At 34.9% G+C, this 24,647-nt stretch overlaps 1 protein-coding gene and 1 long non-coding RNA gene across 2 annotated transcripts; one reads left to right on the forward strand and one right to left on the reverse strand.

The window, feature by feature from the left end:
• Positions 1 to 15,905: 15,905 nt before the first annotated feature.
• On the reverse strand, positions 15,906 to 19,508 carry LOC105954235 (auxin efflux carrier component 3-like). The gene is made up of 6 exons (XM_012977909.2): positions 17,961 to 19,508; positions 17,582 to 17,855; positions 17,397 to 17,482; positions 16,901 to 17,058; positions 16,605 to 16,681; positions 15,906 to 16,508 (listed from the first exon to the last, which is right to left on the reverse strand). Exons 1-6 carry the CDS (start codon positions 19,237 to 19,239, stop codon positions 16,442 to 16,444), a joined length of 1,941 nt encoding a protein of 646 aa, XP_012833363.2. The 5' UTR covers positions 19,240 to 19,508; the 3' UTR covers positions 15,906 to 16,441.
• Positions 19,509 to 21,073: 1,565 nt separating this feature from the next.
• LOC105949546 (uncharacterized) lies at positions 21,074 to 22,262 on the forward strand. Its single transcript, XR_001172103.2, has 2 exons — positions 21,074 to 21,298; positions 21,875 to 22,262. It is a non-coding gene; the product is annotated as an uncharacterized LOC105949546 (long non-coding RNA).
• Positions 22,263 to 24,647: the final 2,385 nt, after the last annotated feature.

Below are 24,647 nucleotides of genomic sequence, written 5' to 3' on the forward strand. Positions count from 1 at the left end.
TTGTTTGCATGCGTTAACTTCATCTATGATGACATAGACAAAATTTTCTTGGTTTAAAAGTGTTAGAGAATATTATATTATAGAACTCTCCTAATATTAGGACTCTAGTATGATTCGGTTACCTAGATTAGTTAGTATTTAGTTACCTATTCAAACTCTATTACCTTCCAATATTTCTATATATATATTCCATGTAATCAACCCATAACACAATGGGGGTTTCTATTCTATTACGTATTACTATTTCTCTCTCTTCTCCTCTTCTATTCTTCCTGTATGTATCAGAGCACCAGGTTTTTTTTAACCTAGCCGCCCTTCTTCTCATGGCGGTGACCACCCAATTTTCTCCCTCCCCGGTGGTGGTACTCTAATATCTTTCTTCTCCATAGTCTAAAACCTAGCCGCCGCCTCTTCTCTTCTCCATGGCCGGCGAACACCACCCAATCTTCTTCCCCCCTCTCTCATTTCTTCTCTCTATCTCGATAATAATAAAAAAAAAAAAAAAAAAAAAAAAAAGTCGCTTATTTTTCTATCACCCGTTATTACTATTATTATTGTTTTTTTTTTTTAAATTGGGCAGTGTTAATTGTTCATTTTGAATGATTTTCACTTATCAATTCTTCGAGTTTTGGTCTTCGTTCGTCCGAGTTTTCGGCTTTATTTGTATATATTATGCGTTTCTTGTTTTATTTATATTTTCAGGTTTTGTTAGCTATTTTTGCCGATTCGAAACGATTTTGAAAGCGAAGCCGAGAATCAAGTCAAACAAGAGCAAAAATTGCAATCAAGTGGATGGTGGCAGCGTTCGGTATTTTATGCATAACTTCTTCATACGACCTCCGATTGAGCTTGATTCAAATGGATTTAGAAAGCCAACTGCAAGGGCTACAACTTTTGTGAAATGCAAAATTGTCAAATTCGGGCTACAAAAGGGTCAAAACAGAGTTTGAAATTATTGCAGCGACCATATCACGATATTACCTTCCATATCGCGATATGGGAGAAAACGAAACAGAGAGCTTGCATTTTTGCCATATCGCGCGATATGCCATTATATATCGCGATATGGGGAGAAACGAAACAGAGAGCTTGCAATTTTACCATATCGCCCGATATTCCGCTCATATCGCGATATGGGCCTTGGGATGCGTAAAAAATATCTTAAAAGGCAAAGCATACTATAAATAGATCCCTTGTGTCATTTAACAAGGAAGGACTTCTTGGACCGCTTCTTCGACTTCTTCTTCGGTTTTTCTTCGGTTCTCGCCAGTTCTTCGCGGGAACCTTCGACGAGGGTTTCGACTCGGGTTTTTCATAAGCTTTTTCTTTACGTTTAGTTTATGATTTCTCGTGTTCTTCATTTTGATGCTATGTTTGTAATGAACTAAGCATTTTCTTTTAGGGGAAATGAAACCTTGTATATATTGATTTTGATTTCCAGATCTGTGATCTATTTGTCGTTCTTTGATTATGTTTATGTTTTCCTGTATTAAATGCTTTCGATTGTTTGGCCAACAGTTGAATTGATTCTAAATGGGAATGAACTCGAGAGAGGATTTCTCGTTTGAAGTTAGGAAAACATAGCTCGGGGTGTGGAAACGGAGACGTGATGCACCTCGGGTAGCCCTTAAGGACTTGACCTAAATGCTCTCTTAATATCAGGTTCTGAACGGAGACGTCGGACCTGTGGGTAGACTCTAACTACACTGGAGACGGGGGTTAGGGTATTTTAGTGTTTGGGTTAGCGAATATAGAATTGACATTAGATTCGGATTTGTAGATCTTTATCGATAGCACATTGGTGGATTTTACCCTAGAAGCCATCACACGTCGGAATTCCTCGCTTTTACTGGCGGACCGTTGCTTTTATTATTGTTTCTTTCTTTTTAGCTTCATCCCCCTCCCTTTCGATCGTCTAGATAAAGTTTAGGATAGTATAATTACGGTACTTGGTAAATTTAGGAACTTAATTCCCTGTGGATCGATATCTGGAATTCACTATTCTACAAAACGCGATACTGTACACTTGCGGTTTTTCATACGTGAGGAAAACGCGTATCAAGTTTTTGGCGCCGTTGCCGGGGAATTAGTTAATCTTGAATTTACTAATATGGTTACCAACTATCCTTGCTTTACTTTAGACATTTTTTCTTTTATTTTATTTTTTTCATTTTGATTTTTTTTCATTTGTTTTAGCAGATTTGTATACATTGATGGCCTCGATTTATGATCTCTCTCTTGGCGAGATTCAATCCAGAGCTGATTACATTCAACAAGAGTTGGAGGATATTGAAAGACATCGAAGGTTGAACCCAGAAAATGGAACTGCACAGACAAATGAGCACTTGTGCTATTTACAAGACGAACTCCACTTTCTGGCAAATATTTGGGAAAATTTTCAGAGATGTCACAGTCCCGAACCACATCCAACCATCCAATATGAAGACAACGAGGTATTTACAGATTTTCGTATGAACGACGAGGCTGAGAACCTTGAGGGAATTATTCATCCTAGTTCTGTAGATACTTTTGGGTGTGAAGAGAATGGGATGAAGATGATGGTAGATGCAGAATTTGACGAAGAAAATCATATCCACATCGTAACTCCGAATTTGAGTGTGAGAGAGGAGACGAGTTTCAAATTTGAGGTAGAGGTTACTCCAAAGCTCGAATATCTTGTGTACGAGTTTGAGAGATCGGTAGGCAAGCAACCCGGCCATCCTAGTCTCCTACCGACTGATTTTCCAAGCAAACGAAAAGTACCATGGGTTGGGATGGTCATTACAAGATTGCAATCTAGTCCATGATATGATTGCAAAGTATGTATCAAGACTGACGGATGGATGCGCAATCTACAAGGTTTTGGATTGGACATAATCCGTCCAAATTGTGTCGAGCCGTCGACAGTAAAACAGGCGCTGAATGGGAGGCAACCCATTGTTTATTTATCTTCTTATATTTTCTTTGTTTTTGTCGTTTTTGTCGTTTTAGCATTTTTTTTCTTTTTTTGGTTTAAGCTAGATTTCACCCATTTCTTGATTTTGCCGGTATCTCGTTCCCAAGAAAAGAAGAGTAAGAAGTCAGTGAAGTCTACACAACTCCGGCAATTCGCCCTCGGTGCTAAAATTAATGGCACCCCGTGCAACCAAAGAACACTTTCGCAACCGTAGAACACTGATCAATCTGCGGCACGACTGTTCAGGGCGTATTTCTTTCTCATATCTTTTATTTTTTGCATTGAGGGCAATACATGACTTAAGTTTGTGGGTGAGTTTAGCTTATTTTGATTTGGTCTTTTGCATGCATATCATATAATTTAGTTTCGTTTATGTATTTCAATTTCCGTAATTGTGTTATGTTTGTCGCATGCATTTCATTTAGGATCGAGTGTAAGTTGCATTTCCGGATTCTATTGAAGCAAAGCAATTAATGAATTAGTAGACTGGCTAGTTGATTTTAAAATTGAAATTGTGGATAACCGGCTAATAATAGATGAACCTTCCGACTGCGTTTTTGCAACTTGTGTGGATAGCCTTTCGAATCCTTTCCGATTAAGCTTGAGCGCACTTTTCTGAGGGTTATAATTGAATTATGTGTTCACAATTCGAGTTGTTGGCTAAAAGTTCTATCAATGGTCTCTACGTTTTTATTTTATGTTATTTTGTCTATTAAAAAAAAAAAAAAAAGATAAAAAGAAAAACAATTATATGTGATGTTGTTGTGATTCACGCTCTGATTTCCCCGCCTTTCTGACTCGAGCTTAACCCGTTGGGTGCACCTCGTCGCCTAAGTCTCTCGCGTTTTCAAGCTTGGGGGTTTCTTGGACTAAAGTTCGATACATGGGTCAGAGAGATAACACAGTGGTGTCGAGCCTTGCACGAGTCACGATTATGCCCGTTTCAAAAAAAAAATGAAAAAAGGAAAATATTGTGATGAAAATCACCAAAAATATTGTTGTTGTCATTTCTGTTTGAATAAATAGACCTACTTATGCCCAACTCGAGTTTTTGAATTTCAGAATCAAAACTTATTCTTCACCCACATATCTACTCAAAACCCTCGATGAGTGTGTTTATTGTTTAATTACGGATTATTGAGTCTATCTTTCATTTTGGTGTAGAAACAACTAATTGCGTCGGTAGGAAAGTCGAATACCTTAAGCCGTGGGCCATTCTGAGATTTTAAGTTATCTAGCTCGTTTTATCTTTGGAATTAATTGCAATGCTTTGACCAATCTGGCAACTTTGTGGGTGTGTTGTCTGAAAACCCTCACGAGACACAACTCGTCCTTTGGGGGTACCCAGGGGTTTAATGGCTTGTTGCATACACTAAATGCAATCGTGATTCCCTACGTTAGTGGCATAGATTTAGTTTTTTGTTTTTGTTCTTTTTTATTGTAGTTTTGTTTTGATTTACTCGGGACGAGTAAAGATCTAAGTTTGAGGGTATGATAATTGTTCATTTTGAATGATTTTCACTTATCAATTCTTCGAGTTTTGGTCTTCGTTCGTCCGAGTTTTCGGCTTTATTTGTATATATTATGCGTTTCTTGTTTTATTTATATTTTCAGGTTTTGTTAGCTATTTTTGCCGATTCGAAACGATTTTGAAAGCGAAGCCGAGAATCAAGTCAAACAAGAGCAAAAATTGCAATCAAGTGGATGGTGGCAGCGTTCGGTATTTTATGCATAACTTCTTCATACGACCTCCGATTGAGCTGATTCAAATGGATTTAGAAAGCCAACTGCAAGGGCTACAACTTTTGTGAAATGCAAAATTGTCAAATTCGGGCTACAAAAGGGTCAAAACAGAGTTTGAAGTTATTGCAGCGACCATATCACGATATTACCTTCCATATCGCGATATGGGAGAAAACGAAACAGAGAGCTTGCATTTTTGCCATATCGCGCGATATGCCATTCTATATCGCGATATGGGGAGAAACGAAACAGAGAGCTTGCAATTTTACCATATCGCCCGATATTCCGCTCATATCGCGATATGGGCCTTGGGATGCGTAAAAAATATCTTAAAAGGCAAAGCATACTATAAATAGATCCCTTGTGTCATTTAACAAGGAAGGACTTCTTGGACCGCTTCTTCGACTTCTTCTTCGGTTTTTCTTCGGTTCTCGCCAGTTCTTCGCGGGAACCTTCGACGAGGGTTTCGACTCGGGTTTTTCATAAGCTTTTTCTTTACGTTTAGTTTATGATTTCTCGTGTTCTTCATTTTGATGCTATGTTTGTAATGAACTAAGCATTTTCTTTTAGGGGAAATGAAACCTTGTATATATTGATTTTGATTTCCAGATCTGTGATCTATTTGTCGTTCTTTGATTATGTTTATGTTTTCCTGTATTAAATGCTTTCGATTGTTTGGCCAACAGTTGAATTGATTCTAAATGGGAATGAACTCGAGAGAGGATTTCTCGTTTGAAGTTAGGAAAACATAGCTCGGGGTGTGGAAACGGAGACGTGATGCACCTCGGGTAGCCCTTAAGGACTTGACCTAAATGCTCTCTTAATATCAGGTTCTGAACGGAGACGTCGGACCTGTGGGTAGACTCTAACTACACTGGAGACGGGGGTTAGGGTATTTTAGTGTTTGGGTTAGCGAATATAGAATTGACATTAGATTCGGATTTGTAGATCTTTATCGATAGCACATTGGTGGATTTTACCCTAGAAGCCATCACACGTCGGAATTCCTCGCTTTTACTGGCGGACCGTTGCTTTTATTATTGTTTCTTTCTTTTTAGCTTCATCCCCCTCCCTTTCGATCGTCTAGATAAAGTTTAGGATAGTATAATTACGGTACTTGGTAAATTTAGGAACTTAATTCCCTGTGGATCGATATCTGGAATTCACTATTCTACAAAACGCGATACTGTACACTTGCGGTTTTTCATACGTGAGGAAAACGCGTATCAGGCAGATATTTCCACAGATGAATTCTCTAGCGTTGTGTTTCGCGACTTTTGTCCAGTCTTCACTTTTGGAGTTTATTCGTTCCGACTGCGGGAGCGTGTTAGCAAGGGATTGTCCAGTCTTCACGTTCGTCACGTTTCGACTGCGGGGGCGTGTTAGAGAATATTATATTATAGAACTCTCCTAATATTAGGATTCTAGTATGATTCGGTTACCTAGATTAGTTAGTATTTAGTTACCTATTCAAACTCTATTACCTTCCAATATTTCTCTATATATATTTCATGTAATCAACCCATAACACAATGGGGGTTTCTATTCTATTACGTATTACTATTTCTCTCTCTTCTCCTCTTCTATACTTCCTATAAAAAGTAGTTGCATGGGAATTAATTAATTGCAAAATGTGACACTTATCATTTTATGGAAAAGTCATATATATTATAAGATGTTAGGCGATACACGTTACTGTGTGTGAACGAGTTGAATAAGATTTATGTGGTATCATTATATTTCACAGGTAGCTTGCATATTATATATGATGTGAGGTGCTTTAATTTTCCATGTACCCCTTAACGTAGGCTATATTATGAAAATACCCCAACCTATTTCTAATTACCAAAACCCCCCTGACATTCGTTTCCGTCTTACACCGACGGCCTTACATGTGATTTTCCATGGAATCTTTTTTATTCCATAAAATATTCCCCAAAAATGTCCATTCTACCCCTATACACGTAGAACATATTGAAGGTAGCCATGCGCCCATGCACATTTATTTGAAAAATTATCTATGTATGCTATGATTGTTCATAGCAATCCTGGAAGTGTAGTGATATTGCAATATGATGTTGAAGAATATAAGCTTACTGTTGAAGGTATACCAAGGCCAACAATATTTCAGAGATTATATTGTTCTTAGGGGTGGATTGGCCTTCTCTCGGGAAATATTCCATGCATCAAAATAAAACAACCGTAAAAAAAAGAAAAAAAAACACTATAAGAGGGTCGGTGTAAGACGGAAACAAATGTCGGAAGGGTTTTGAGAATTACTGAAGTATTTTTCATAATTTAGCCTAAGTTGGAGGGGATTTTTGTAATTTTCCCTTTAATTTATTATTGATGAGCTAATTAATGAAATAGTAGTCTTGGATTTCCTTGAACATTTTAATTTGAACATTATTGAATTTAATTAGGTGTATCAATTTACATTTGGATGTTAATTAGTGCTCAAAAGGTTTGTATTACATGTGCAAACCTAAAATTTGAATCATCACTTGCATTATATATCTCTGTTGTATTGCACATATATATTGTCTGCCATATATAAATTTTATCTGGATTTTGTTCACCAACACCCCCTATGCAAGGGCCAAGGCTTAAATCAAATAGTGATCCGTTGATGATTTAAATTTGCATTCAATCAAATCATAACACGTGTGAAAGAAAAGTATTAAATATCAATATTATAATATTTTTATGTCTTGAGAATTCTTACTTAAATTTAAATCCTAAGTTCACTCCAAAAGTTCAAATTATGATTCCACCCCTAAGTTCACTCCAAAAGTTTAAAGGGCTTTAGTATAGGATGGACATTTGCTCACAAAATTATGAAAATATATGTTACAAATAATTCATGCTTTTGTGATGGAGTAGTGACCTAATAGGCCTGTCAGAAAAATTGTCGTGTCAAAATAAAATTTCAACGTACATCTAATCCGTCTCACCTTTCGTAACGGAGACAAACGTTAGCTAATAAAATTATCCAAGATCCCTAAGATTCGAGACGGATAATGCCATAAACAATATCACTAAACAACAAAAGGTTCCGGTCACAAAACATTTGTCACTAACTCTCACAAAACTATCGTCACAAATTATCCGTCAGACCGTCACACACAATCCGTCACTAATGGTTCGCGATAAACACTTGCAATCAACGTTGTCACACCCTATCTAACAAAAAGAATCAGAAGATTACAATAGAGTAATTGTGCGAACGATAACTACTATTTCATTCAATAAAATTACAATCGTTTTTCATTCCCGCAGGATTGTGTATTAAATACCCCAAAACGACATCGTTTTGGGGGCAAAGATAAAAAACAAAAAGGAAAATAAAATAAGAAATTGAAAATTAGGCCGCATCGCCTTATATATATAGTTGCACCTATATACATACATGTGCATATTGGAATAAACAGATGTGTAGAGATCGATGGTGCAATCTCAGGACCATATAACTAATTAATTAATTAATTAGAAAAATAATATAAGAATTGGGGAATTAGATTTTGCACTATAAAGCCCCAAACAATAAAATGTGGGTACAATTTATTCAGCAATGGTTGTCTGATCAGCCACTCACATATTTTTGCATATAGGTAGAAAGTAGAAACACTCATTTAAACAATAAAGTGTGGAAACATATATTGTGACTACTTACTTTGATCATTTTTTTTCTGTAGGGGTCCATTTCTTTTTTCCTTAATTCTCACATTAAATAAATAAATATTTAAAAAAAAATAATAATAATAAAATCCAAAAACTTTGTGCCAAACCTTCGCTTCAAAAACCCGTCCCTACACCAACTTGGAATTCTATCCTCTCAATAATGCATTGCAAAAATGTTTAGGAATCCATCGCTCTTACATTATTTCTTTCCATTCCTCTCTCTCTCTCTCTCTCTCTCTCTCTCTCTCTCTCTCTCTCTCTCACACACACACACACACACAAACTAAAGAGAAGAGAAAACCTAAAAAGTTCAGGAACATGGTAGGTCGCGAACGATCCGCTATGTCCTAACCACGTGAAATTGAAAAATTAAAATTGTACGATGATTATGTATATTTAAATGGTGGGAAATCGATGCAATCGAATGCCATGCGTCCATGCGCATATATACGCTTGTATGTATACATTAATATTGATATTGATACACACATGCATTATTGATTTATTTCCATATATTACAGCTACTAATGTATATATCACCCATGCATGTCCAAGCTTGTGAGGTCATTTTCCCTTTTGATCATTGGCTTTTTGGTCAATATATATAATTGAATACAATATAGATAAATAATCTAATCAATGTATATCATCACAATAAATTCATCAGGATAATTATATGCAGATAATTGAGAATTGGATAGTATATATATCACATTTATTTCAGTAGGTAATATTTAATTCTAGGACAATTCGATTATAATTTTAAAAATACTAAAAACTTTACGAACATCTTCTAATTATCGGAACAAAAGCAAAAAAAAAATGAAGATTAAGGTAAGTTTTTTATTATTATTATTATTATTATTATTATTATTATTATTATTATTATTATTATTATTATTATTATTATTATTATTATTATTTATTGTGTGTATGAAAGCAAAAGCACGAGACAAAAGAACAACAGTTATAGCAATTGCGAATTTATGTAATTTAAACGCAAACAGAACAACTGATGATGATCATATCAAATGAATATATATGAATTTGACCATGACTAATTTGTGGCACATGATTTTTGTTTCTTTTCAATTTATAGTTTTTCTTAATATATAATTATTCGCCTCCCTATAACAGATAAATACTAGTACAAATTACTAATTAGGTCTCATATATATGGTTGACAACGTAACTCATGATCAATTAAATAATTAGTTCTTATTTGAAATTTGTCTAGTGCAATTTTTTCGTGAGCCGACCCTCAAATATATGATTTATGAGAGATTGTGTATTGCACTCCTATGGTCGTCTAAACAGTGTCGAGGCCATGATTATAGATAAGGGTGCAGTGGCGCAGCCACCCTTTAGCAAGGGTACGGTGGGCTCCAGTCCACTATGAATTCAATTTTTTGTTTTCTTTTATAAAATACTATAGTTATATATAATTAGTCCACCCAAATAATTTAATTTAGTTCACCCAAGTAAAAAATATGTGTTCTTAGTTAAAGTTTATAAATTTTGTCCTACTTTATACGAACGAATCAAAAAAAAAAATCCGGGGGCTCTGCCCTCGAAACCCCGTAAATATTAAGGCCATCCTGTCTCGAATTCCTGGCTCTGCCACTGTGAGGGTGGGCTACAAACGACGGGGTTTTGGGGCAGGGCCTCGAAATATTTTTTGGAGGAGAATAAAAGTTAATCCAAAATATATATATATATATATATATATATATATATATATATATATATATATATATATATATATATATATATATATATATATATATATATATATATATATATATATATATATATTCGTATTAACAAGATCTTCCTTTGTTTGCATGGGTATTCGTTTAAGAAAAGTATCTTTTATATCAACAAAAATGAATATATAACTCTAATTTTAAACAGTTAGTCATCAATAAATTAATAGTTCCACGTCCACCAATGACTTGCTGAATAATGTATTTGAAGAACATATTTTCTAAATATGTATTTTATAAATAAATATATGTTATATAAAAATATAATCGATCCACAAAAATCATGTATATTTTTAGGAGTAATAAAAAAGGATGAGAATTGAGAAGTGAGGTGATGTGGTCAAACTACATGAAGGTGCGGTCCATAGAAATGCGTGCGACAACATCTGCGTCGTAGCGCGTGACTGAACAAACAGCCCACGTGACCCTCCCTCTCAGAAATTCTCAAACGACCAATCGTTTTCTCCCGCGGTATGTTGGTTTCCCCGCGATGAAAGCTTAGTATAAACAACTGGATTTTACTAAAATACCCCTCCCAGTCAATGTGCACCAACGTGCATGGGGTCAATCATTTTTGGTAGATGAGTGGTCAAAAGGGACAAATTGGGTGTTCCCATATCTCATCGGGTTGGGGAGGCGGGTCGCGGGCTTCCCGAAATATATTTGGCGGGTCGGGTGAAATCCAAAGCTTGTAGATGAGGTGCGTGTGTTCCCCTCCGATACGACATCGCATCATTGAAAGTTGAGGCTAGAGGGCCTTTTGGTAATTAGGATCGTTGGTTTTACCAAATTAATCACTATATTCCAAGTAATTATCAATTTTCTTTTGGTCAATCAATCAATTTTTATGTTAGTTGGTGATGGATGGGGTGTTTCTTTTAACAAAAGTGTTTAGCGTTTACCTTTTTAATTAATTTGATAATGGAGGATGACTAATGACGAATGTGATGAGATTAGAAATTAAAACCTGTATTATTTTATATCATATGTGCATAAATAAATGGGGTCTTTAGCAATAAACCCCTTGGATGAGTAATAAATGGTGATATGTCCAACCCTTAAATCTTTCTTTGTGATAAACCCCTATAAATATTAATTCCAATACTACCCTTCTGATATTAGAAAATCTTCTACTAAAAAATAATCCATCCCATTAATACACGTCCCTTTCCTTAAATAATGCCAAAATAATAGTAATTTTTTTCCAACTCAATATTCAAATCCCTTGAAATTAGCCAAATAATTAAAAAAATAAAAAACCACCTTAATATACTCCATAAAATCAGCCAACAAATTAAAAAAAAAAAAATTGCTTCTTCACATACAAAATCAAAACCCACGTGCAAGATGAAGTTTTTTTTTTAATTATTTTTTTTTCATATTTTTTTAATATTTTCTTAAATTCTTTTAAACGAAAAACTGATTTTTTTTCCCGACAAGTTTACTACGCCGAATATGACTATAGTTGAATAAGATTATAGGCATATTTTCTTAATTTTTTTTTAACGAAAAATTGATTTTTTTCCCCCGACAAGTGTACTACGCCGAATATGACTATAGTTCAATAAGACTATAGTCTAATATGACTATATGTGACTATATCAACTGTAGTCATATTCTTTCTTTATATTGCATTTTTTAAAATTTTTAACTTCAAAATTCCAATTATATAGTGAGGTAAAGTGATGTTTATCAAATTATATAAAACAACTAAAATTCCCTATTGTTTAGGGAAACAATGCAATCAACATCCACACAAAAAGATCACAAAAAATCACAATTTGAATCTTGTTATTACAAGTCAACTTGAAACGAGAATATAGAACATATTCGAATATGACTACAATGATATTCAACAGTAGTCATATTCGAAAAATACATAAATATGACTATAGTCATGTTGTTGCTACTGTACATATTTGAACTGTATTTTCATATTTGGAAAAAAAGAAAAAAGAAGGAGAAATTGAAAAATACATAAATAAAAAAATTGATAAAAAATCATTATATACATATATATCGACTCCACTAACTCAAGTATGATTATAGGCTCCCTCTCTCTCTCTAATATTTAAACACACACAGTCACAATGAAAAAACCTTAAATGCCAAAAGTAATCATGAGTTGCTGAGAAACTTCCAAGAACACGAAAACAGAAAGTAGCAAAAAAAATCGAATAGTCACATTCGAACCAGACTGTAGTCACGTTGATGTTGCTGCTTCAGATCTGGAGAGAAAAAAAAAAGAAAAAAATTAAAAATAACGAAAGGAAGGTGGTGTGATATGTATGAGGCGACAACATGAGTTTTTTGGGAGGTTTGATACCGTAGCAAGTCTTGACGGCATTCGAACCAGACTGTAGCCAAAAAAAAATTGAATAGTCACATTCGAACCAGACTGTAGTCACGTTGATGTTGCTGCTTCAGATCTGGAGAGAAAAAAAAAAGGAAAAAAATCGAAAATAACGTAAGGAAGGTGGTGTGATGTGTAGGAGGCGACAACATGAGTTTTTTGGGAGGTTTGACACCGTAGCAAGTCTTGACGGCATTCGAACCAGACTGTGGCAAAAAAAAAATCGAATAGTCACATTCGAACCAGATTGTAGTCACGTTGATGTTGCTGCTTCAGATCTGGAGAGAAAAAAAGAAAAAAATCGAAATGAGAGGTAACGAAAATTATGTGAGAGAACGAGAGGAGAGAGAGATAACGAAAGAGAGAAATCTGGAGATTTAAAGAGAGAATTAATGTAATCCTACAATCACGTGAGAGGTTATGGAAAATAAATATTGCAATTATTTTAAAAAACCTACCTATAAGGGTAGTTTTGGCTTATCACATTCATTGAGGGGGTTTCACTAATTAAGATTGAATTTTGGGTTTGTGCAAAAGTCTTAAAAGTCAAATGGGTTTTACTCATAATATTTTCCATTTGAGGGGGGTATTGCATATTTCCCCTAAATAAATATTTGTCTATTTTAGATAATTTCTCATGTTCCATGTATACTTTTTTGAAGTATTGTATTTGCAAGAAAAAAGATATTTATATTAGAAAACTCAATTAAGAATGCACGCACTTAGGGCAAGTTCAATGGAGTAACCAAAATGGATCTCGAGATCCAATTTTATTTCAGAGACTTGGAGTAAATGCAATGGAATTATTGAATAGGGTATCAGAATCAGTAATCACCATTTTTTCGTACTTAAAAGCAAAATTGTTTAACTCCAATTTAGTTATCAAATGAAGGGTGTATTTGGATATTTCGCTTTTGGGATGTAAATATACATGCTCTAGAAAAATATCAAATGTGGGTTCATATAAAACCACCTCAATGTCTATTTACAAAATAACATTTGGCAATTAGATATGTAAATCAATTTAATTATTTTTAAATATCAATTTAATATGATTGGAGCAAATGCATTCAGGTGAATATCAAAATAAAATATTAAATACCAAATAAATATATGCCAACTTATTTTGATATTTTTTTTTGTTGGAGTTGCTCTTATTTAAGGAGGGTTCTATAAAATTAATTTTCTTATTAACTTACAAATTATTTCACATTATAATATGATTAATTACAGCTTAATATGTATAATTTTTTTAATTATAATTATTTTTCTTTGCATTATCTTAAATCTTGATAAATATCCTCATTTAAGAAAATAAAAAAGTAAATGTTTTTTTTATTATGTTCTATTTCTTAAAGAAACAAATTAAATATTAACAAAAATAAAGATGTCAACAACGAAAATAAAAAAAGTTTTAACTTTTTCTTATTTTCTTTATTTTTGTGGGACTGGTTTGGTTTAGAGTCAACTAATACAATTAATAATTCAGGAAAATACTTAGAGACTTTGGGAATAATATCTATTGAGATTAAGAGGGTGTTTGGCTAAGCTTATTTTAAACAGCTGATAAGATCCTACGTCTCATAAGATGTTTTAAGAGCTGATAAGCTGTTACATCTTATTTTTAGGATTAATTTGTAGAGTGTTGTAGAGTGTTTGGATAAGAAGCTTATTTTCTATTTTTACTCATTATAACATCTTAAATAAAAAGGTGGAGTAGAGGTACTTATTTAAAAAGATCTTATTTGTTCTTCAACAACTTATTTTTAAAAAAATTAAGATCTTTTTTAAAAAAATTACCAAACACTTTGGAAGAGCTTATAAGCTCTAAAACATCTTATAAGCTCCTTTTAACATCTTATAAGCTTAGCCAAACACCCTCTAAATTTAGAGCGGATCAGCCGATATTTAATATAAATCGGAGTCCACTATTTTTTTGACATGTGGCACTTTTAAGTCATAATTATTAATAAATCACGCTATTATATAGGGTTAGAGGGGTTACGGGTTTTGCTGGGCTTTTCTTTTTCTTTTTCTTTTTCTTTTTTTCCAATTATTAGAATCCTAATTATATTTTTATTTAAACTATCCACGTGTTAATCATTCTATAGCATCCGATTTTTCTATTAAAACAGACCATCCGGTCTAAATTTGCACCCATATTTATTTCATAGTTCCTCCAAAATTTTCACAAGTGTTAATATTTTTGCCAACCCCTCTAAAATATAGATTCTCGTAGAATTCAGAGACTCCATTGAATATGTCCTTAACGCGGTAACAAATAACAAAGTTGAATTTGGTAAAAATACTTGAAATTTACATTATATTGATCTCAAAATTGTGAGGAACTCATTCAAATTTTATGGTGATGGGAAAGAAAAAAACAAAAAAAAAAATAATAGTGTAAAGGAAGGGTTGTGAGATGTTGAATTAATTGAAGCATGCATGGGTGGATCCACATGCCAAGTATTTTAAGGGCTTTGAATTTGTTGAACCACAACTACCCTACCTACAGATTCACTGGTATCTCATATTGGATTTAGGACATTGTAATAAAAGTTGTAAATTAAACACCAAAAGAAAAAAAAAAAAAAAAAAAACACCGAGCCTCCCATGTGGAGTTCGTCGAGTCGCCTGTCATTTGCGCGACGGGAGCTGACCATATTTGTTCGGCACTGAGGGATTCCGGCAATTTCCACTATATGGTTAAGTTTGGGCTACAACTTTGATACACTGTTGGGTCTCGCCAAAATAGCATAAACTCCACATTGGTACGATATTGTCCAATTATGGTCAGGCCCACTTGATTTTGCTCTTGGATTTCCCCGAAAGGCCTCATATTAATAGATGAGTGATCTTTCTAATATTAAACTGATGTGCAATATTACAATGAGTAGAAGTATAACATTTTCTATACTAGCTACTATGAAAAGTGAAAATTGAAACAAAATTTTCGAATTTGTTCGATTTATATCTAAAGTTAATATTCTAATTTTGAAAACAATTTTTTTATTCTAGTTTCTAACATTTTGATTTAAATATTTTTGGACCAGATTAATTTTATATGAACCAAATTGATTTTTTATTTTAAAAATTACATTTGTACTAACAATTATTTATGTATTTTTATATTTTAGATGAATAAAAAATGTGACTTTTGAATTCTAGTGATATTTATTGTTATTATTTTAAATTAATATGTTCTATTAATTTACTCTTCAAAGACCCTTTAGTATCCTCAATCTCTGTAAAAACTAAAAAGTTTGTAGTGAAAAAAATAAAATATGGTTCATCCCATGAACTTAGTGGTGCAGACAATCTTAATTCTTATCCTATTTAAATAAAATCCAAAAAATAATTATAAAATGTATAAATTAAATCTTCTTGAAAAATTCAAAAATCAATATAAAGGGATCAATAAAACATTATTTATTATCACCAAACTCTTCGATGGCTAATTTACACTGTCAACGACAAAAGAAACGACCAAATCAACACCACCTTTAAGACAACCTCGTCTAGCTTCTTCTTCCACTTTAAGACAGTACTAATTACTAATTAATTAACCCAAAAAAAATTAAAAGAGATAAAAGCCTAATTAAATCAGTAATTAATTAAAACACACGCATGCACAATGATTATCCAGAAAGTAATTAATTCCTATAATCACAATCCCCTGATTAATTTCCTCTGCGATGCTCCCCCTCCACAATACTTCAGGGAAAATCATCCAATAATTAATTAATCATATATCTTACTGATTAAAATATATTCCCGGGAAGAATTAAGCACAAATAATATATTTATCTATTTATATATATATGGCATGAGCACTTCTTTCACTCAAATTCAATCAATGTGTTTGTTCGTAGACGACACATTCTCGATCGAAGATCAGCCGAAATATTAACTTCACGATTCTTCGACTCGATAATCCTCGTCTTACAAACCAAGAAGAATGTAATACACAAGTGTAATAGGTAACGCAATCAGCATTCCGAATATAACCCTGAAATTCGACCAAGATTATACATTAATCACTAATTAATCACATTAGCATTAATCAAGAGATTTAATAAAGCTCGGGTTGAGTTAGCTTAATTACCCGGTGCTTAGAATCGCAGGATGAACATTGTACTCTTTCGCAAAAACAAACGGAACAATCCCTTGTGGAAGTGCCGCCTGTCCGAATATAAGAATATATATATAAGATATATAATCCACATGTTAATTATTATATAGTGTAGAACAATATAAATATATGTACAGACACACAGCAGAACCTCGATAAAATCATTTTAAAAATATATTATTAATTAATATTTCGCTAAGTTAATAGAATTTTGCTGGTCCCTATTAATTCTAATTATTGGTGAGCGAAAGAAAAGGAAAAGGTGGGACCTGGACAATAGCGACATGGAGAAGAGTGCCACGAAGGCCAACGGCAATAGAAGCTGCAGCCATAACTGCTGGGCCAGTGAGAAACCTCACAGCCATGGCGAACGAAGCAACCGTGTTACCACATGCGATTATCTTCGGTTGAAGGGCCATAAAAAGACCTGTCCATCCAAATCAATCAAATTATTCAAATATATATTTTTCATTTATATAAATATGCACAACTTCAATTTATATCCCAACCACCTTTCGATACTAATGCTCAATTTTTAGATACGCATCACCCGTCATCCAGTTCACGACCGCAAAGAGACACCGCTCTCGTAGGCCCCACATTCGTGGTATAATATTTATTGCAAATTATTTCAAAATATACACTTGGGTGTTTTTTAATTTTATCGATGATCACCAATAATGAATGGTCGAAATCACATGAAAATAATTGACGGAAAAAAAAAAGAATTTGAAATATAGTGTTTGATAATTTGAGTATACTTGCCTAAGCTAAACATAGCCATTCCAAGACCGGCATCGGAGAGTATCCGGATCGACTCCTCGAGAAGTTTCGGCATTTGCACATGCCACCTGAAAACCGTACATTTGTAAAATATTTCTTGTTCAGTAATAATAACTAATAATAACTAAACCAATAATTGGTAATCGAATTATTTGATTTAGATTTACCTGAACGAGATCAAGGACCAAATTAGGCCGATGAGACTGGAGTAGGTGTTCGGGTTTCGGATAAGTTTACGCCAAACCATGATCAAGATTAGGCGTGTCATCACGCTTGTTGGCGGCATGTGTTTTCCGCCACCGGCCACCTTGGAGTCCAGCTCAGCATCGGAGGTGGGCCCCAGTTTCGATAGCCCGATTGGAGGCTCCTTTTCTCTGTCCTCTTCCCCTGCACCGCCGAAGCTGAAGTCCTCTCTACCAAGTTCCCCAGTTTGCGCAACAGCTTTTCAATAGTAACAAGAATCCCCACACAGACAATTAATCAAACACCTTGTGAACACAGTGTTTATAAACCATTCACAGGCAAATAATATGATTATTCGTTTACCTTTGGGTTCTCCATTTTGAGGATGATCGGGGACCAACAACCTGATTTCCTTTGCGCCTGGATCGGACCGGCCGGATTGGTCGGAAGCACCGTAATCAGGACCGCCGAAGACGTGGAGGCCGGCGGCTGCGCCGCCGGCGGCGGCGCCTTCAGACACCGGCGACGCACTTGAGCTCCATACAAACATGTGAAGCTCCTTGGCGTCGCTAGAAGTTTTTCCTCCGAGCTGCTGCGGCTGATGGGTTTTGGCCGCTTTGGGCATTGCCGATGAGATTTCAGGATTCGGAGCAGGGTAAGAACTCGGCGGTGGTGGCTGCGCCGGAAAGTAGCCGAATTTCGGTGACGTCATTAGTGCTCCGGGAGCGGAGTTCTCTTCGAAGTTCGAAGGCCGCGGCGTCGGCCCCCTGGACGACTGAACTGAATACATATCGGCGACGTTGAAATTGGACAGCCTGCCGGTGTCGGAATTCCCGAAATTGGACAGCCTTCCCAAACCCATCATCGAGTAGAAATCGGAGTGGTTGAAATTCGAGCCTCGGGGGGTCGGGTTTCTGGACGAGCTCAGGCTGTAGATTTCGGCGCCGGTCAGATTAGACGGCCGGGGAGTGACGCCGGAGTAAGACCCAATCCCGAACGACCGCCGCGAGGCGTTGGATTTCCTGACGGTGACGTGGAGCTTCCCGTCGTTCCCCAGCTCAGCGTCGGTCTCGAGAAAATCCTGGCCGTCCAAAGAAACGACGTCGGACTCAACCTTGAACGACACAATGGAGGCAGCAGTCTCCGGGAACTGCTCCATAATAAGCATCTTGGCGCCGCGGTACTCGAACAAAAAGAGGAGGAGCGTGTACCAGATGATGCACTGGAGCACCACCACCTGGACCATGAGGCTGCCGGAGTAGTCGCCGTACATGGCGATGAGCAACGGGATCCCCATCACGAGCGTGTTGGGGAGCGTGGAGAGAGAGAAGATGGTGATCGACCACTCGAGGCTGCCGTTCTTGCTGATGTTGGCCCACATCGCCAACACCGCCAGCATGATTATCTTCTGCAACGTGTCGGCGGCCACGAAGCGGAAGTTCATGGCGTAGATGTCGTTCTTGGAAATGAAGTGGAACGACAGTAGGGGCACCGCGAACACCGCCACGAACCGGTTGATCCCGGAGCACTGGTCCGGCGTGAATATCTTCCACCACCGGACCGAGCCGTAGGCAAGGATCATGGCCACGTACAGCGGGATTACTGCCGTCAGTACTACGTACAGATCGTTCCAGCTAATCATGATTTTTTATCTTTTTTCTTTTTTCACAGGCCGTTAAATCTGTTTTAATTTTGCTGAAAGATAGGATTAGTTATTTTGCCTCTCTGGGTACGTACGGGTGTGTCTAGAGAGAGAAAGAGATGGTGATGATGCCAGAGAGTAGAGAGAGAAAGAGAGAGAGAGGAATTACAGAATACAGGGGAGAGTAAATTAAATATAGAGAGAAGATAATATGTGTGTGTGTACATATATATATATATATATATATAGGAGGAAGATAGATATAAATGGGACCAGTTGAAATGAACACATGTTTACAAGTGACTTTTTATTTACCGTACGTACATGTGATTTGTGGATGTAAAGGTAGCGCTACTTCTTCTTGCCTTTTTTTTTTAGGCCTTTTAACCAATCTTCATTATTTCTTACCTCTTATTTTATTCCTCTTATATTTTACACATTTGTTTCCATCCTTTATTTTGAATTTTCTTTTTATAGTTTATCTAATAAATGCTTTATCATGGTTCTTTAAATAATAGTTTTTTTTTTTTTTCTTCCGTTTTCTCCCCATCCAAATTGTTGAGTACCTCACTATCCACTCATGCACATACACTAATTGATCTTTAGACCGGAGAAGGGAGGTTAGATGTTACACCGAGTTATCTATATAACCACTCACTAAACACATATACAAATGGGCGTGAAATGTAAATTGAAAAAATCATGCAGTATACTTTCATCGGGTGTAGCAGCAAGTAAGCCTTTTTCAGACAATCTTATAACTCTCCTCCCTAAACGGCTAAACCCCTCATCTAGTTCAAATTGTGGGAACAAATGAAATCATTCAGTACCCATATTACCACTGCAAATTCAAATTTCGGAATGATACTACGTGTTACTTTTACGAACTTCAATGGAAGCTATAAAAACATGTAAACCTAATTGTGCCATAATTTAGACAAGGATAACTATAATTTTCAAACACTACTACTAAATCATTATCCGCTTTATTCGTTCGGAGCAGAAATACACATAGATGTAACTATGGACAATATATCGTAGCTCGAATCAACAAAACAACGTATTCTTACCAGCGTCCAGTGCTCATATGTTATGGGTGGCACTCGATCGCTTTTCCACTGCAATTAGGAAAGAAAATGTAAAATCCAAGTTAAACAAAGTAGTCAAATAATGTCTAAATATATTGAAAAAAAAAAAAATTAGAAGGAAAAAAAATGAAAAACAAAGAGATGTTTGTTTATTTTTTAGTAAGTATTTTATTTTGCAATATATAGCAGTAGTGTGTAATTTTTATATTTTGAAATTGTATTGAGAATTATTTTAAAAAACAAATAACTAACAAAGTACAAACATAAATTCAGATTGAGGGAATAGTGTGCAGAAATTGAAAACGGTAGAAAATATTTGCTAAGGTTCATATTTGGATTATTATGTCGTGGGCCGAAGACTATCTAACGGACTCCTACGTGTTTTTTTATTGATCGAGTGATTTCTGCTTAATAGGCCCAAAGAACACATGCAACATTTATTCTATGGGGAAATATGCAATACCCCCCTTAAATAGAAAATATTTTGAACTAAACCCAATTGACTTTAATGACTTTTGCATACACCCAAATTCCAGTTTTAATTTGTGAAACCCCCCTAGACTTATGTGACAAGACAAATATACCCCCAACCCTATAACCTTAAATCCTAATTTTTTTCTTCCGCTATTAGTCGTCATTCTCGGTTTTTCAACCGATCTTTTTTCTCTCTTCATTGTTCTTCTTCTTCAAACCCTAGATCTACTCTTTCCATCACTACAAAATCGAAGAGGCAACAGAAAATCACCGGTGGCCGGAGTCGACAAACAGAGGCGGTAAAGGACTAGCGGCTAGACACCGACGGAGTTCTGAAAATTACCGTACGCCGCCCAATTTCTCACCACAGCCGCCGCTCTCCGCCAAATCACCGCCGCCGCCCTTCACCAGAACCGCCGTCGCGCTACTCCGAAGTGTCATTCGAACGATGCATCCCTTCTCCCTCCGCTGCTTGCCGAGATCTATAATATTAATCGGTAAAATTTATTTTTTATTTTTTCTCGAATTAATTAACCGTAAAGCTCGTTCTGGGTTTGAATTTTTCGATTTTATCATTTTTTTGTCATGAATGCATAGATTTCAATTATCTTGCATTTTATTAATTTTCTGAGCTTTTCTTAGTCTCACTCGAACGATGCATCCATTCTCCCTACGCTGCTTGCCGAGATATATAATATTAATCGGCAGAATTTACTTTTTATTTTTTCTCCAATTTATTAACCGTAAAGCTCGTTCTGGGTTTGAATTTTTCGATTTTATCATTTGTTTGTCATGAATGCATAGATTTCAATTATCTTGCATTTAATTAATTTTCAGAGTTTTTGTTATTTCGGATCCTAGAGCATGTTTGTATACACTGACACTTGTGGATTGGCATGATAAGAGTTGTGATTTTTATTTTTTTCGTTATGTTGTTCAAGTTCGTTTATTTATCTAAGAATCTTTGAGCGTGGATACCACTTGCCGCCGCTGCCTCCTTTGTTTCCACATAAGGTTATTTCTATCTTTTTGATTATTTCTCTCGATTTCTTAGTTTTTTTTTTTTTTGCCAGATTTGTTCACCACTGTCGTCACCGCCTCTCTTACTGTCTCTTTCGTTCACCGCTGCAACGGCCGTTGTCATCGACTTGCCCTCCCTCTGTTTCGTTATTTTCTATCTTTATTTATGTATTTTTTGAAAAATACAATTTCTGATTTGAACAGCAGTAATATGACTATAGTCATATTCTAGTCATATTCTAGTCATATTCTAATTTGAACAGCAGTAATATAGTCATATTGTAGTCATATTCTAATATGACTATCGTTGAATATGACTGTAGTCATATTAGAATATGACTATTGTTGAATATGACTGTAGTCATATTCGAATATATTTTTTCTTATCGTTTCAAGTTGACTTGTAATAACAAGATTCAAATAGTGATTTTTGTGTGTGGATGTTGATTGGATTGTTTTCGTAAACATTAGGTCATATTCGTTGTTTTATATTATTTAGTAAACATGACTGTTCCACGCTATATAATTGGATTTTTTAAGTTGAAAATGTAAAAAAATAATATAAAAAAGAATATGACTATAGTTGATATAGTCACATATAGTCATATTCAACTATAGTCACATTCGGGTAGTTAATCAGTCGAATTTTTTTTTTTAATTTTATTTGTTTAAAAAAAATAAAAAAAAATATTTTTATTAAAAAATATGTTTATTAAAAAAATATTAAAAAATAAATAAAAAATACCAAATAATGTTCGAAAATAATAAAAATAAAAAATATTTTTTTTTTATATTTGGTAGCAGTTTTTTAGCATTTAAACGTGTGTGAGAGAAAGAGAGAAGAGAGAAAAAAGGAATAATTGAGGCAACATATTATAATTGACATAAGGGTAAAATTGGAAATAAAAATTCTAGGGGGTTATCACAAAGAAAGATTTAAGGGGTGGACATATCACCATTTCTTAGCGATATGAGGGGTTTATTGCTAATGACCCCTTATTCTATATCAATTATTTAGTTTTGGGTAAATTACACACACCCCCCTGAGGTAAGCTTAAATAACTGTAAGGTCCCTGTGGTATCGATAATTACACTTAGCCCCCTGAAACGTAGTCAGAAACTCTAATGGGATAATGAATTGGATACGTTATTCCGATAGGGTTCTAACGGACTATTGGTTTCAGAAAGTGGTGGAGACAACAAAGAGCTATGGGGTGACATGGCTCCCCGAACATTCCCGAACATTTCTTAAATCACCCATAGCTCTTTGTTGTCTCCACCACTTTCTGAAACCAATAGTCCGTTAGAACCCTATCGGAATAACGTATCCAATTCATTATCCCGTTAGAGTTTCTGACTACGTTTCAGGGGGCTGACTGTAATTATCGATACCACAGGGACCTTACAGTTATTTAAGCTTACCTCGGGGGGTGTGTGTAATTTACCCTTTAGTTTTTTTTCTTTTTTCTTTTTCACAAGCATCAATTCATATTCGAAATTGTGATTGCGTACAAAAACTAAAGTGGTCAGTTTCTGCAAAATCAGTTTGTTTGAATTACTCTTATATTTGTGGAATCAATTTGTTTAAACCGAACCAAAACCAATCAGAACCGAACCGCAAGAAACCGATCGGTTTGGTTTTTGGTTCTTTAGAAACCGAACACTTCGGTTTCGGTTTCGGTTTGAGGCTAAAATAGTCCTCCTTTAATAAATCAACAACTTCCTCCTCCATAATCGATTAATAAATCAACTTTGTTTCTTTTATAGTCAACTAGTAATCGTGCCTGTGCGTTGCACGGGATCATATTCACTAAGGGAAGAAAATAATAATTTAAATAAATGATAGTAAAAATTGTAATAAAAAAATCTATTAAATAATATTAAAGTTAAATTACTATTACATTATTTTATTGTAGCACATATATTTTTCATCCTACAATATAAATGTCGCTATATAAAATTTATGTTAAACATCAAATTAATACAAATTACCAATTGTTTCTTACTTCAGTATAAAAATAGATAATGACCTGTAACCCTTAATGAAAAACAATACCAATTACATAAAAAATATCATTTTTCTTTCTTCGATACCACACACACAAATCTCTCACACCTCTCTATTTATTTCTCACAAATCCTCCATCCCACTCATGTTTCTTCTTCTTCTTCTTCTTCTTCTTCTTCTTCTCCTCCTCATTCTCCTTCTTCTTCTCATTCTTTTTTTCTCCCTCCGCGTTATTCTCTTTCTTCCTCCTCCTCCTCCTCCTCCTTCTCATTCTTTTTTCTGTTCCTCTTCTTCTTCTTCTTCTTCTTCTTCTTCTTCTTCTTCTTCTTCTTCTTCTTCTTCTTCTTCTTCTTCTTCTTCTTCTTCTTCTTCTTCTTCTTCACGTGAGTTCTCCATCAGTTTAAATAGTATACAATCTGTAATGAGGTTGAGATCATGTTCTACTATGAAGAGTCATGTAGTGGGCGGTTAAGATTAGGAAGAAGACTGAAATCAGTTTAAATAAAATACAAAAGGAATAAAAAAAAAACAAAGAAAAAAAAATTATACAAACGGTTTGAGATACGCTTTCATATACAATCGTAGATGGATTTGTTTGAAAACTTAGCATGCTACATATGTGCGTGAAAATGGAACCTAGAAAATGAAAGGTATTATTCTAAATCTATTTGGCAAACATGATTCTAAATGAATCGAGTTCTTTTCAAATATAAAAATATAAATTTAGTGTTAAACGATAAATGCCAGATATATGAGCAATCATTCGTTACTTCTCATCGATTAAAATATCTGAATGTTATAAACTCGTTGATGCCGCC

This window comes from Erythranthe guttata, chromosome 12, assembly GCF_056151865.1.
Source record: "Erythranthe guttata isolate IM_541 chromosome 12, IM_541, whole genome shotgun sequence".
NCBI lineage: Eukaryota > Viridiplantae > Streptophyta > Magnoliopsida > Lamiales > Phrymaceae > Erythranthe > Erythranthe guttata.